Raw genomic sequence first — 14124 nt, 5'->3', positions numbered from 1 at the left:
TTCTTCTTCTTCTTCTTCTTCTTCTTCTTCTTCTTCTTCTTCTTCTTCTTCTTCTTCTTCTTCTTCTTCTTCTTCTTCTTCTTCTTCTTCTTCTTTTTCTTTTTCTTCATCTTCATTCACTCAACTCCTTCCCCCCTCCCGTTGAGGGTGAAGGGAGATGACGGTTCTGAGGGTGAGTAGTGCTGGTTGTTCTTGTTCATGTTGATGTTTGTTGTCGTTGTCGTTGCTGTCGTGGTTGTTTGTATGGTTTCCCAGATTCCTAGGTGCTGGGGTTATGACTCTGCTTGATGCATGAGCGGTGGGTGAGTTTTCTTCTTTTTCTTTTTTTCTTTTTCTCTGCGTTCTTGGGATGTATAGACTTTTAATTCAATTCAGATACTCGAGAGAACACCCTTGTTTTCGTTTTCTCACGGTGTTTGCTTTGTGACATCACGGAACTTGTCATGCCATTCCGGTCCCAATCCACAACAGACGTCTCCATGATATCATGTCAAGCACAATGGTCACGACGAGACCATAATCAAGATGGGTATTATGATGGCGCCCATCGTAATGACACGCAATAAAGCAGACAAGGGAAGAGCTCACTGCTATATTCACGATTAAATGCCACCCGAGAGTTCATGCCAGGGTGGCCCTGCAAGCGACGAAAATGGGCAAACTCGATCAACTCCCCTATCTTTTCACAACAAGAACGATGAGACTAATAGAGGATTGAAGTTGGTGCTTTTTCTCGTCATCTAATCTAGTCACGCTATGCAACAACAAACATTCAGACGGAATAAATAATGTGCTTGTGTCACAAAAGCCTATGCTTCCTCCACCTTGACAGGCGCTTCCACAGGCAACGTCTTTGCGCCCTGTACAGTCACCGTCTTGATGCCTGGGGCCGTAGCCTCCTTCTTCACATCCCCAGTAACAGCATCACGAGGCGCAGGCACCTCAACAAGCTGACCATTAGAATCTCTCGGCTTACGCTTCCACCCAGTCTTGAATAGCTTGCCCAACTCAAAGTTAGGGAACGCGTGAGCTTCGGTGTTAAACACGACTTTATCCAATGGTAAAACATCATCAGGCCCAAAGAGGAGGTAAAAGTACTTTAACGTCTCGGCGAGCCAGAAACTTTCCATGTTGTCTCTGGCAGATGTGGGGATGTCGTTGACATTGTTGATACTGGTGTATCCGCCATTGTGCTCGACGGCCGTGTGCTTGACGAAGGACTCGAACATTTCCCAGCCCCATTCGCGGTAAATGTCATCGTTGGTGATGCGCCACATGTAGAATAGACTCTCGACTGTTTCGGGACGTTGCAGATTGTGCGAGTCGGCGCTCTTGACGATCAAGTCCTTCTTCCACTCTGCTTCTGCATCATCGGAAAGTGTCTCTGGTGACGAGAGAATGCCATCGGGCATCATAGCTGGAGGATCGTGCATCTCGAAGTGGGTGATTTCTGCCGCGAGACCGGTCGCGGTGACTTTGTAAGTAGCCCAGCAGGTCTTCATTAGTTGCTTGGCAAGCTCGATTTCACCCTCCTGCTTCTTGCTCCAGTCAGGCGACTTCATGGCTTCTGCGAGAGTCTTTCCCTGAGTAGCTCCGAGTGCGATAGTACCCGGCATGAAGCAAACCAGATGATCCATCTTGGGAGAAATTGGCTGGTCCAGACCCATAGGACGCTCACCAAGAATGGTGAGATTGGCCGTCTGCGAGTATGTGATGAGATGCTTCTGAATGCCTGCAAGAGACTGATCCCACATCTCTTGGTAGACAGATTCCTGCTTCGAGGTTTGCAGGTACTGCTTGATCAAGTATTCTGAAGGACATTAGCACAAGATCAATACATGTTTCCAAGCTCACATACCGTAGTAAGAGTCACCACGGCTGCCCAATCTGATGTTGTTGCCTCTGAAGTTACCAGTTTGGGCGTAGATGAAGATAGGTAACAGACCGTCCTCCATGTTGTTGTCATCAACGACTTGCATGACCTTCTCGGCCTTCTCCCAGTAGTGTACCTCGCCCGTCAGTTTGGCCAGGTATTTCATCTCGAGTTGAAGACTGGTTGCTTCGGCGGTCGAAGAAGCACCTCCATCATCATGAGACGGAATGCCCTTGCCAGTGTGGAGATTGACGCTGGCGTAAGGCACACCAGAGTTTGACTCGTATGCGCCGAGAAGACGATCAGCCAGATCGGCGGCCTTCTCCAAGTACAAGTCCTCGCTGATGGAAGCGCCAGTAGCAGAGTGACTCGTCAAAGGAGCGTAGTCCGGGAAGGTTGTGGAAATGTAATGAGCGGATAGCAAGCCACCGAGCATGCGGATGGTGGTTTCGAAAGTGTTTACATCGTGGTCAATGTCGTAATTCAGGGTGGTCGAGACCCAATCTCTAGCGTGCGAGAGTTCGGTGGTGAGATTCATGAGCATCAGTGTGTCGAGAGCATCTACTATGATCCAGCCCATGCCACCATTGACCATGTGGCGACCGGTCTGGGAGACGGGCTTGAACTCGTCGTAACCCCAGCCATGTTGTTCGTATGCAGACCAGCTCAACTTGAAAGCATCTCTTACCAATTTCCGTCGATCTTCCCAGTTTGCAGGCTTCTTGGACTTGATGACGGCAGGAGTTGGTGATCCGCTGGACAAACCCAACCAGTAGAAGAGAGTGGTGAAGGCGACCAGCGAAGCGGCCAGGATACGTTTCCTCCTGAACCAAGGTAGTCTGCGGGAGGAGTTGGCGAAGGGCTTGTCTTTGTACATGGGCAAGGAGGGCCTCCTGTCGCCAAACATTCCTCCTATTTTCTCGGCCACACCTGCACTGCCCGTCGAGGCATCTTGGGTTTGGAAACGCGATCGTCCCGAATCAGGTCCGGTGCGAGGTAGGGCGTACGACATGGTGATGGCAATGCGATCGAATACAGCAAACGGGGTGGGTTTAGTGAGCGGCTTGCTGCATAAGGTTGGATGAAGCTGGCTACTTCGTGACGTCGCCTTGGTTGAATATCTGATGCGATATGCCTCGGTCGCTGCCTCACGACTGGCTAGAAGAGAGGAGGATATAGATAGAGCAATGGCGATCCAAGTTACCTGGCCAGATCAAGCTGCACATCATCTGCACATGCACAAGCCCCTCGCGACTTTTCCCCACAATCATCCCTTCCCCTGAAGCAATCATCTTTCAGCTTTGGGAATCTGTGAGTACATCTTCTCGCGTGATATCAATGCTAGACCTGTCAACTGGTGCTTTCTCTTTGCATGTTTTGATGTCTGCAGTCTTTATGAAATGCGCCTACGCTATTCAAAAACGTGTCTCCCCCTCCCGACAAGAAGAAAACCATCATCCTGATTCCTAACGCCCGCCTTCCTAGACCGCCTTGCAGAGGGCTTCCCATAAACCGCCAGTCATAAGCGTAATTACAATAGATATCGACCGTGTTACAAGAAGATCGGAGCGCCGCGATTGGCGCGTGCTGTAAGTTGACTCTCCTTGAACTGCTCCCAGCCCTGAGGATCTTTCATCTGCAGCTGCTGTAGCTCCTCGAGGTTGGCCCCCATCGTCTGCATCACTCCTTCCCATCCATCCTCCTGGTCTACGAGGACTCGAAGTTCCGGTCCGGACATGTCTGCCAGTTTCGATGCAATGTCGGCCATGTGCGACCCGGGCGCCCACTCGGCGTGTGCATCTGATTCTGACGTCTGTGCAACAATTGGCACGTCAATAATGTCCTGTCGGACTTTGTGTCCAATACGATGGATGCGACCTTCTTCGATCGAAAGTGCCCTGGACGCCAGACTAACATCGCTAGCCTTTCTTCTCATCGAGCCGACATGCAAGTCCTCTTCCAGGTCAGATTCAATCGCTGACGTTTCCGTTCCGAAGGTTGTAGCAGAGCTAGCCATGAAGTCGTTCGACAAAGGTCCAGACTCTGTCGACTCCATTGAAGAAGACAAGGATAGATTTTGCTGGTGCGGTGGAATGTCCAGACGGAGGCGAGTCTCAGGGAACTCATCTTCGAATCGCTCGATCATACCGCTCAAAGTCTGGTCCAGGAAGAGCAAGCGACGGTAGTTCATTTCATCACCAGCTGCAAACTCCTTGACCAAAGCTGGCTTCAGACGGTTCCGCAGCTTGCGAGCACTGTCAAGCAGATTTTTACTGACTTCCTTGGCCTTTCTTCGCCTCTTGACCTCACTCTGATTAGGGTTACCGATATCCAGAGGTGTTGTGGTTCCTGAAAGCGATATGCTGCCGTTGCGTCGGTCTGAGTTGTCTTCTCCGAGGAAGTACTCTAGCGCCTTGATGATTCCATTTCCACCAACGATGTAGTCGTCGTCAGGTGCTGTTTCGTCGTCACTGGCATCCGAAGCTTGATCGCCGTCCAAATGTCCAACTAGATGTACTAGTACGTCCGGTACTGGCGCCTGTCTGGCGTCTTCGACTCCATGCTGTTTAGAAAGCATTGCTGCTGCAGGCAGTAGAGAAGATTGAGCCATAGTAGTGTCCATGTTACGTAGGCAGTATGCAACGATTTGCTTTGCCAAGGCCCGAACTACCTCGTTGTGACCGGGACCAGGTACCTGAAGTAAAGGTGGGTCAGCAATCGGTAGAGTATATAGCGGTCGTCATGACTTACATCGACGTCAATGCAGACAAGTGATTTGGAGACTCGCGCTGCGGCACAGAGCGAGGCGTACAGAGCACAAGCCTCTTCCTGACTATCCTCGTCTGTCGCTTGAGATAACGCCGAAAGTTCAGGGTTCTCGAGGATAGTCAGATGAGCAAGCGAGGCACCCTCTGGTATAACCTGGTACAAGTCAGTCCCATACGCCGGACTTAATCGAGCAAGATCCTTACCTCAGCCAATGATATGGCCTGCTTCACTGACAGACCAACATCCACAAGGTGCAGTCGCTTCAGGTTGTCCAATTTGGGCAAATATCTCCGGAGCAGCTGTAGCGTACATGATTCACCCACAAACAGGTTTCTGTTGTGACTGATGTCGATGAAGCGGAAATTCTGAAGTGTCGTTAAAGTCGGTAGAAGTTCTTTCAGCGAATTAGTGTCCAGATTGCAGCCAGCAAGGCTTAAGCCCCAGACTGAACAATTGGGGTTGTGCTTCAAGGCCTCTGCAAGTTTGCCAAGCTTGCCTCGTAAGTCGTTGCTACCTAGGTCGAGAGCCTGGCAGACACCCGACCGTACGAAGTGCAATATGTGTTCGAAGCCTTCATCGTTGAGGTTGTTGCTAGCAAATCCAAGTCGAGCAATGCCACAGACTGTGGCTCCGTCCACAATTTTTCGGATTTGAGGTGGCAGAAGACCGCATTCTGCCATGGTGATCTCCTCTAGACGCGACCCACCGAGCCTTCCGGATAGTGCCTTACACAATGTCTCTGCAGCATCGACCGACTTGCCAGTAGTCTTTGGCATCTGACCCGGTGCCTTGATATTGACATCGGGCTCGCTAGGTGGTAACTCCTGAGGGAAATGTAGCATCGAGACATCGAGAGCTTTGATCGATCGGCACATGTACAAGAATATGGAGATATGCTTCCATCCTATACGAGAGATTCTTGGGTTGTTCTTGAGTGTTAGCTTCTCCACGATTCCGCCCGTAGGTTTAGCAGGGGATAAGCGACCACCATTACGACGTCTAGTGGGTTGAGGTTTCTTTGAAGCCAGCAAACCAGATAGAATCACCCGTAAGCCCTCATCACTAAGATCTGCGTCCTCGAGTAGTAGGCGCTTGACGGGTACAATGGCGAGCCAGTCACTAAGAGTAACAAAGTCGGCCAACTGCAGGCGGGAACCAGTGAGATTGAGCTGGGTGACGGTTCCGGGATCCTCAGGTGAAGTGCAGTCATCTGCCATCAACTGCTCCGTGATGCGCTTGAGGATAGGTGATTCTCTGAGCTGGCAGCATCTTCTGTAGATTCTCACCGGATCTGTTGTTGGCCGATCTTTGGGGGTGTTAGTGCCCGATACAGTCGGTGCTGCGTCAGCTGGACGGTCTTTTGCGTCGCCGGTCAGTTCGCGAGGAAGCTGGCCACTGTCCTCGGCCTTTTGTCTCTTCTTCGCCTTTTGCTCCTTCCGCATATCATCCTCTGGAGTTGGGTTTGGATCTTCCGCAGAAGCGGTGGGCTTTTCGCCAATTGTTGGTCCATTCTCGGATGAGTTCACTGGGCTAGCAGCAATAGCGTCATCGGCGGGTACGGCGGCAGTATCTGACTGTTCTTTGCGTTCAGTAACTGCTTGTGGATTCTTCAAGGCCTCGCCCTCTGCACGATCTTTTACTTTCTTGTCCTTGACCTTCTTCTGCTTTGAAGCGTCGCCATCGTCGTCTCTGTATCGTGGAATTGAAGCAATTTCAACATCGACCGAAAAGGCAACACGTCGCAGTTTGGCAGAGTCGAGTTCGGGTAAGATACAGCGTTCGCGAGCTTGATTGACGTTCAAGACCCGTCGCGGGCACATTCCGCCATTCTCACCTCCACGAGGAGAGCCATTGGTCTGGGCGCCGGAAGACAAGCGGCGGGTGAGGTTGGAGAAGAAAGAGCTGTTCGATTCTTTCGGTCGCTGGGGGACATATGGTTGCAGTTCTTCAGCCTCGCGGTTTGGCGTCGGCTGTGCTGGGCTCGTAACCAAGTTGTCTCTAGCAGATTGTGACGATGGACCAGCGTTTGTGCCATTGGCTTGCGACTTGGTGGTTTGAGGTACACTGGGGGACGGAGGAGCCTGCGAAGAGAATTTGGAGCTGATGTTGGAGATCCATGAGTTTCTACGTGAAGGCCTCGAACCATCGGAGCTCTCTCTTTGCGAAGAGCTGCGACTAAGGATACCGGGTCGTCTCGACGGAGTCCTTGAAGCAGCATTCGACAAGTCCTGTGTGTTTGAAGGCGGAGGTTGAGCAGGTGTAGTGTCTCGAGGCGGCGACGGTTGTTTCGGGGTCGAGGGCAATGGAGGAGCTTTCTTTGATTCTATGGGCGAAGCGGAGCGTGAGCGGGCATGCGACGAGACGGGCGGAGGCGCGTCGCCGAGCGGACCGGGGGCACGATGGACGTGAGGTTCATGCTGTGGGTGTTCTACGCGAGTCTGAGTCTCCAGGCTAGATTGAGCAGCATTGATAGACGACGCACCTCTATCTCTGTTTGGTTGATGCAGCCAACTGACGTCGACGCCGTGCACGGATTCCATGGTGCTTTGCTTGCTGGGATGTCGTGTGTGTGTCAAGCCATGCTCTTCCTCAATTCGTGTTGCGTTTTTACAATGTCGCAAGTATGCGACGGTATATGCGATTGAGCAGAGTGTGAACGGACTTGGGCTGGGGGGTGGGAGGGGTCTTGATGAAATTGAACCTGGTGTAGCGGGCCGATGGTTCAGAGTCCAGATCAAGTGTGGAGGAGTCGGTCATGTATTCTATGGACCCTCGGCCTCCTCACTTGCACGCCATGTGATCTTAGTGCCACTGGCTCACTTAGCTTGTCTGCTTGAAACTGTCCGACGACTCGATCGAGTCTCAGCTTCGATTGCGACAAGGCTTTGGTATATCTAGCTCTCATCTGTCTGTCGCATCATGCGTCTTGTCTATTTGAGAGCTTCGGCTCCACGATCTACTTCGGACTCTTGGCTCGAGACACCAAGAATGTCGCGATAGCGTAACCGCCCTCTCCGAAATAATCTGCTCCGCGAATCGGCGGACCTGGACGGAAACATTTGCGAAATTGTTGCAGACCTACCATGCTCTTTTCTCGTTCCTTTTCTTGTAGAATGCAGTCAATGACGTTGTTGGCTCCGCTCTGAGCACGCGAGCTTTTTGGCGAGTGGAGTGATGGTCTGGAAAATCATCTTCGGCTCGCTCATCTTCCGGCATGCAGCCCGGCGCCTAGTTAAGTATGGGGTGGTGAACATCTATCTCCTTGCGCACAACGGGGTCCGTCAGATTACAGACATGGAGGGCAATTCCCTGATTTCTAAGAATGCTTAGCATAGGATGAAAGTTCTTTACGATCACATCACGGTATGTTATTCACAGAGAAACAGAAAGGTTTGATGACCTTGCTTTGCAGACTTTTTGATTCGAAATAAAAGCAACCACAAGTGCCGTAGCACATTGTCCCACCCATGATATCCTTAAAGCAAGGCCATTGACGCCGAAAGCTCCTGTCATAAACGTGGAGGAAACCCTCGAGACGTCACGAGTTCCCGTCCATAATCGACCCCATACCCCTTTTGATGCTGATGATGATGCATTTAAGCGGAGAGAGCCTTGATCTTCTCCTGGATCTTGGCGTCACGCTCAGCCTTGGTAAGCTTGTTGTCGCGGAACTTCTTGGACTCCTCCTTCCAGAAGTCCTTGGACTTCTTCTCCTCACCCTCGACCTTCTTGAAGGGGTCCTCACGGATCTGCTTGTGGGCATCCTGGTAGAGCTCCTCAAGACCGTCGGCCTCAATGTCGTCGTCAATGTAGCCCTGGAACTGGGACTTGTAACGCTCCTCATCGTCGTCGGCAAGAGTCTCCATGTACTCAGCGACGTGACCGGCGAAGATGTACTTGCGGAGGGTCTCGGCGTCGAGCTCCTTGGTCTCAATGTCGAAACCGGGGAAACGCTTCTCGGAGTGGGGGACGTAAAGACCACCGTCGGAGGCACCCTTCATGGCGGCGAAGACACGAGCACCGGTAGAGGTGCGAGTCAGACCGACATCAAGGTAGACCTTGAAGGGGCGGCGCTCCTCACCGTCGACCTCAGCGGCCTCGGTCAGGGTGAACTCGCCATCAGCCTCCTCGACACCAGTGAAGGAGTCCTGGATGCCGAGCTTGTGAACGGCACGGCGGGCGATCAGAAGACCGACGGAGTAGGCGGCAGCCCAGTTGGTAAGACCGTGCTCAACACCGTAAGCCTTGAGCTCGTGGGCGTAGGCAGCGACGAAGACCTTGTCACCAGTAATCTCGGAAGAGACGATCTGGCAGATGATGTCGCGGTTGGTGAAGCGAACGACCAGGCGGTACTTGGGTGCGTTGTACTTGTTCTTGGCCTGGGTGATGAGACGCTTGCGGGCGTAGTAGTCGGTCTTACCCGAGCGTCTACGGCGGTACTTGACCTGGTAGCGCCTGAGAGGTTGTTAGAATCTCCAGCCGCACTTGTCAGTGAGTTCAGGAGTGTGCACTTACGAGAAGTAGGCGTCGTTCTTGACCAACTTGGTCTAAAGAAACATCCTCGAGTCAGCAATTTGCGCTTCAGAAACCTTTCCGAAGCATCTTGCAGGGACTCTCTGGCATTACGCCGGTGGCCACAGGGCTCTTCAGGTATAGACAGTGATACTTACGAAAGGCATCTTGTCGGTGGTTGACGGGGTCGTTGGGCGTGGAAGGGAAGGAGCGACCGGCTTTTTCACATTGCTAAATTCTGTGCGCTTTCCAAAAGATGCTGCCAAGATTTTAGCGCCGCGTTGGCCACATTCTCGACTGAACATCAAGCAGCTCCACACTCACTCGGCCGTCACTTTATTATGCGTACCAAGTGATAGAATCAATATGACAACTTAATCTTCCTGAGGTTTTTGCGACAGATCTCGATGGTCTTGACGTACACAATGATAATCTGAGTCTTGATGTATATACACTGTCCCTCTCGACTACCAGTACGACCCTGCATCTGTCGACCCTCGCGCTTCTTGATCTCGACTTATTCATTATGCGTTCACGTTGTCCTGGCGGTCTCGAGTGACAACACTGACCTCTACAGACGTGCTGCCTTGGCTTCCGAATCTCCGACTTCAGCCTTTGCCTGATCGCGAAGTATCTTGCGCAGAATCTTTCCGGACTATCTAGATGTCAGCCATCGTGTCATTCAATGAGGTCTTGCGAAACTTACAGGATTCTTTGGAATTGCTTCCACAAAAACGACTCCGCCGGCCAGACGCTTGTGTCTTGCGACTTTGCTGTTCATGAATTCTTGAATGTCTTGGGCCTCGACCTTTTGCTCCGCGCGTCGTACAAGGTAGGCTCGTGGAAGCTCTTCTCCCTTTCTGTAGGTTGTCAGTGTTGGGATCGTTGGTCGAGGTTACGAAACATACATTGTCACGCCGACTACACCAGCATCTGCAATAGCTGGATGGTCAAGCAAAAGAGCTTCTAGCTCGGCTGGTGCGACTTGATTGCCTTTAACCTTGATCAACTCCTGTTGTCTGATTAGCTCCTCTCCTCATAATCTGCATGTACAGCGGCTCAACACTTACCTTGATACGATCCACAATGAAGAGATGACCCTCTTCATCGAGATATGCCACATCGCCAGTTCTCAACCAACCTTCTTCTGTAATGGTCTCCTTGGTAGCATCTGGCTTGCCCCAGTAACCCTTCATCACTGTTGGTCCACGAATCCAGAGTTCGCCCCTCAGTCCTCGCTGTACTTCGGACCCAGAAGCGACGTCCACAATCATAGCTTCAACGTTGGGATTGAGCTCACCAACTGCATTCGAATTTGAGGTCTTGGTCAAATCCCAACTGCAAGCTGAGCAGGTCAACCTGTCTCATCATTAGTAGCCATACAACTTTCAGCCTTCCTTCTACTTACTCTGTCATACCCCAGCCCTGCTTCATGTTTCTCGTTCCCGTGGGCCATAGCTGCTCAACCTCTTTCGATACTTCGCTGCCAAGCGGCGCGGCACCTGATCCGATATACCTCACAGAGCTCAAATCATGCTGCTTCGTTGCCGGATGCTTGGCCATTGCAACAGCAATTGGTGGCACAAGGTTGAGATCGGTAATCTTATACTTCTCAATGTAAGCCAGCATCTTGAGGAAGTCGAACTTCTGCATGACATATGTCGGAACTCCTCGCGAAATGCTGCCGACACAGTAGTAAGTTTGTCCATATGCGTGGTACTGTGGAGATCGGTGAGTAAAGAGGCTCGCATCGGACTAGCAAACACATACCATTGGGAGCATGCATAGCCATCGAGCAGTCTTCTTGAGCTCCTCATACTCTGGAATGGATTGAACCACGCGAACCACACCTTCGTTGTTGCTGACGTAGTTTCTGTGAGTGATCATAACACCCTTCGGCACGCCTGTCGTTCCTGAACTATAATTGAGACAGATGGTGCGTTCAAGCTCCTCGTTAGTGCTCAATTCTTCCCAAGCGAAGTCCTTGCTTTCTGCTGTGCTAGCAAGCAGCTCGGTCCAATGCCTCACATCTCCACGTCCCTTGCCAGTGTTATCAAAAGTCGCGTATCCATTGTCGAACGCAAAGACATTGTTGTGAGAGAGTCCAGCTGCGTCTGCTGCCTCAATACCAGTATCCAGACTCCCCTCGGCACAGATCAAGAATTTGGCCCCCGAATCCTGCAGCTGGTATGCCAGCTCGCGAGCAACGTAGGTAGGATTGGCACCCGTAAAGACGCCCCCAGCCATGATTGTGCCCAGGAAGACCACAGGGAAGAATAGTGTATTGCCTGAGAATAGAAGCACGCGATCACCAGATTTCAGTCCAGCCCTCTGGAGACCAGTAGCGAATCGCTTGCACCATTGTCTGAGTTCCGAGGCGGAGAGGTGATATCTCTCCGACTTCTCTGCATCCAGCAGGATTGGTGTTTCCGGCAAGGGGGCAGAGGGAGAACCAAACACATAAGTAGGCAGACCAACTTGTGGTATATCGACGGTCCAGCGACTTTTCCAAGGCATCTTTAGGTGAGTCTGTGTGAAGTTGAAAGTCTAATATGTGTTGTACTGAACGAAAGGAAATTTGCAGATTGAGAGATTGGAAAAGATACCGCGTCCTCCAACCACTGGCAACACCCTCGTGATCCTCCAGCTCAGCACGGCACGACTGTTCCGCTCTGCTTGTTTGCCCGCGGCTCTGTTCATCAAGTGCATCCTGCATCCTGTCAAACCCCACAACTTGCGGGGAAGATGTGCGTGCGGGGAGACTAACCGTCTCTTTACCGGATCGCCTAGAGTACAAGCCTCGGTTTGTTTGGTGGTCCGTCAAAGGTCCTCCAAGTCATGTCGAAGCATGGCCCAAGTAGGTGAATGTTTGCTGAAGGAATTTCTGTGTGACGTGCGACTATCGGAGTGATGAGACTCGCATCGATTCTGAGTCTATGCCAATTCTCACGTTGTCCTGACATCGTCATAAGTCACCTTGCTTATCTCTAGCAGTATTCGTTTGACGAAAGCGACCTCAAGGTCCATGACACTGCATTCTTGTACATCTTTGTCTCAGGTGTGGTCACTCATCTATCTGCATTGAAAAAGGCACTCTTAGCAGATGCAAGTCCATAATCTGTGACCGTTGATGACCAAGTCGACCAAGGCAACCCTGACCGGCCCACTTTTCGCCTATCTAATCGCCCGTAGTTCGGTCATCTCAACTTCACTGCGTAAACTTGACATTCTGTTCTCATTCCTATAGCATCTGTGATCATGTCAAAGCCAGCCGATCTTCCATCTGAAAAGTCCTCGGCCTCTTTTTGGCATTCTGAGCCCTCTGCCAAACTCATTGGTCATCGCTCTACAGCCATTTTGCCCCGCGAGGTTGATGTTGTGATTGTAGGCAGTGGGATCAGTGGTGCTAGTGTGGCATATCATTTGCTCGATGGCGAGAAATCAGGGGCAGAGAAGCAAAATGTACTTGTTCTGGAGGCTAGAGAGGTCTGTTGGGGTGCTACTGGGAGGTAAGTCTACGTCAATGTCTTCGATTTATTGGTCTGCTTCATTGTGCCAGACTCGTCTCTTACGCATTCACTTCTGACATACAAGACTTGCAACAAGTTCTGTTGGCCAGTGTCCTGGTCGTGCCTGCCTATACATCTATACACGCCTTTCAATCAAGACACTCCACACCTCATTCCTCTACTTCACCACAGACTAACGTGACCGCGTATCAGAAATGGTGGACACTGCCTCCCAATGTTCTATGAGCACCCCCACGACCCTTCAATCTCCAATTTCGAATACGCAAACTTTTTGGCTCTATCAGACCTCATAGCGGCCCAAAACATCTCCTGCGAATGGAACACTCAACCCGGTATCCGTGGCCTTTACTCTACTGAAGAGGTCGAACTAGCTCATATTGCTGTTGCCACACTACAGCAAAACAACCCTTCACTGGGAGCCATGGTTAGAGTAGTAGACACAACCGAGGATCTACTAAAACTAGGCTTGCAAGTGCCAGAAGCAAAAGGTGCGGTAATAACAGACATTGCAGCAAGACTCTGGCCCTATAAACTCGTCACCGGGGTCTGGGAACACTTGCTTTCCAATCCAGCATTAAATCTACAAACCAACACACGAGTAACATCTCTATCACCAACAGGCTCTGGAACCTGGAACCTTCACACTGGTCGAGGAAATATCGTGGCCAAGAAAGTGGTGTTGGCTACTAATGCGTATACATCCCACTTGATCCCACAAATGGCTGATCTCATTGTACCTTGTAGAGGTCAAATGTCTGCTCTGGTCCCTGGAAGCTCTTTCTCAGGTCCCTCGAGAACAACGACAAGTTTTGCATTCATAGGCCCTAACATGGATGATTATCTTGTTCAAAGACCCCAGGGCAAAGGAGCTCATCTCATGTTTGGTGGTGGAAGGAGTTTTGGCCCTAGTTTGGAGGTTTGTGATGATGAAGAGGTGGACGCAAATTTGGCGATGTATTTACGTACGTCGCTTCCAAAATTGTTGGTTCCTGGTGATGGGGAGGGTGAGAGGGAGTTGAAGGCGGAGTATGAGTGGACGGGGATTATGGGCTTCTCGAGGGATGGGCTGCCGTGGGTGGGTGCTGTGCCAGACCAGAAAGGTGTTTTTGTGGTTGCTGGGTATACGGGGCATGGTATGCCTAATGCTTGGTTGTGTGGTAAGAGTGTTGCGACCATGGTGATGGGAGATGATATGGATGCGGCGATGGAGAAGGCGATTGACGAAGGTCTGCCTAGAGCATATCTCTTGAATGAGGAGAGAATTGCAAGAGCTAGAAGCTTGGAGACTGTAGAGGTTCAAGATGAGGATCACATGTTCAAGGCTGAAGTTGTTGCTCAAGGGAAGACGGGAAACGGGCGTGTGTGAGAAGGTCATCATGTTTGGAGCGCTTGCATCCAGAGGGTATCTACAGTAGCTTTTTCCTTTCTTTTCCCATTTAT

At 51.1% G+C, this 14124-nt stretch overlaps 5 protein-coding genes across 5 annotated transcripts; 1 reads left to right on the top strand and 4 right to left on the bottom strand.

The window, feature by feature from the left end:
• Window positions 1–725: 725 nt before the first annotated feature.
• Window positions 726–3083, bottom strand: AUEXF2481DRAFT_107982 (glycoside hydrolase family 47 protein). Its single transcript, XM_013488930.1, has 2 exons — window positions 1859–3083; window positions 726–1810 (listed from the first exon to the last, which is right to left on the bottom strand). Exons 1-2 carry the CDS (start codon window positions 2883–2885, stop codon window positions 810–812), a joined length of 2028 nt encoding a protein of 675 aa, XP_013344384.1. The 5' UTR covers window positions 2886–3083; the 3' UTR covers window positions 726–809.
• A 116-nt stretch (window positions 3084–3199) lies between these two features.
• AUEXF2481DRAFT_79675 (uncharacterized protein) lies at window positions 3200–7506 on the bottom strand. The gene is made up of 4 exons (XM_013488839.1): window positions 7125–7506; window positions 4846–7070; window positions 4625–4795; window positions 3200–4568 (listed from the first exon to the last, which is right to left on the bottom strand). Exons 1-4 carry the CDS (start codon window positions 7180–7182, stop codon window positions 3426–3428), a joined length of 3597 nt encoding a protein of 1198 aa, XP_013344293.1. The 5' UTR covers window positions 7183–7506; the 3' UTR covers window positions 3200–3425.
• A 594-nt stretch (window positions 7507–8100) lies between these two features.
• AUEXF2481DRAFT_39748 (uncharacterized protein) lies at window positions 8101–9350 on the bottom strand. The gene is made up of 3 exons (XM_013488790.1): window positions 9313–9350; window positions 9158–9189; window positions 8101–9097 (listed from the first exon to the last, which is right to left on the bottom strand). The coding sequence occupies exons 1-3, from the start codon at window positions 9319–9321 to the stop codon at window positions 8239–8241; spliced, it is 900 nt and encodes a 299-aa protein (XP_013344244.1). The 5' UTR covers window positions 9322–9350; the 3' UTR covers window positions 8101–8238.
• A 375-nt stretch (window positions 9351–9725) lies between these two features.
• Window positions 9726–11671, bottom strand: AUEXF2481DRAFT_65202 (uncharacterized protein; the record flags this gene model as incomplete). The annotated part of the gene is made up of 6 exons (XM_013488819.1): window positions 9726–9809; window positions 9861–10014; window positions 10063–10166; window positions 10225–10513; window positions 10563–10873; window positions 10925–11671. 6 exons carry the CDS (start codon window positions 11669–11671, stop codon window positions 9726–9728), a joined length of 1689 nt encoding a protein of 562 aa, XP_013344273.1.
• A 741-nt stretch (window positions 11672–12412) lies between these two features.
• AUEXF2481DRAFT_4841 (uncharacterized protein) lies at window positions 12413–14050 on the top strand (the record flags this gene model as incomplete). The annotated part of the gene is made up of 2 exons (XM_013488658.1): window positions 12413–12663; window positions 12877–14050. 2 exons carry the CDS (start codon window positions 12413–12415, stop codon window positions 14048–14050), a joined length of 1425 nt encoding a protein of 474 aa, XP_013344112.1.
• Window positions 14051–14124: the final 74 nt, after the last annotated feature.

Source organism: Aureobasidium subglaciale, assembly GCF_000721755.1.
Source record: "Aureobasidium subglaciale EXF-2481 unplaced genomic scaffold scaffold_9, whole genome shotgun sequence".
Classification (NCBI taxonomy): Eukaryota; Fungi; Ascomycota; class Dothideomycetes; order Dothideales; family Saccotheciaceae; genus Aureobasidium; species Aureobasidium subglaciale.
The sequence above is the reverse complement of the archived record's forward strand: the minus strand, read 5'-3'. Positions and strand labels throughout refer to the sequence as shown.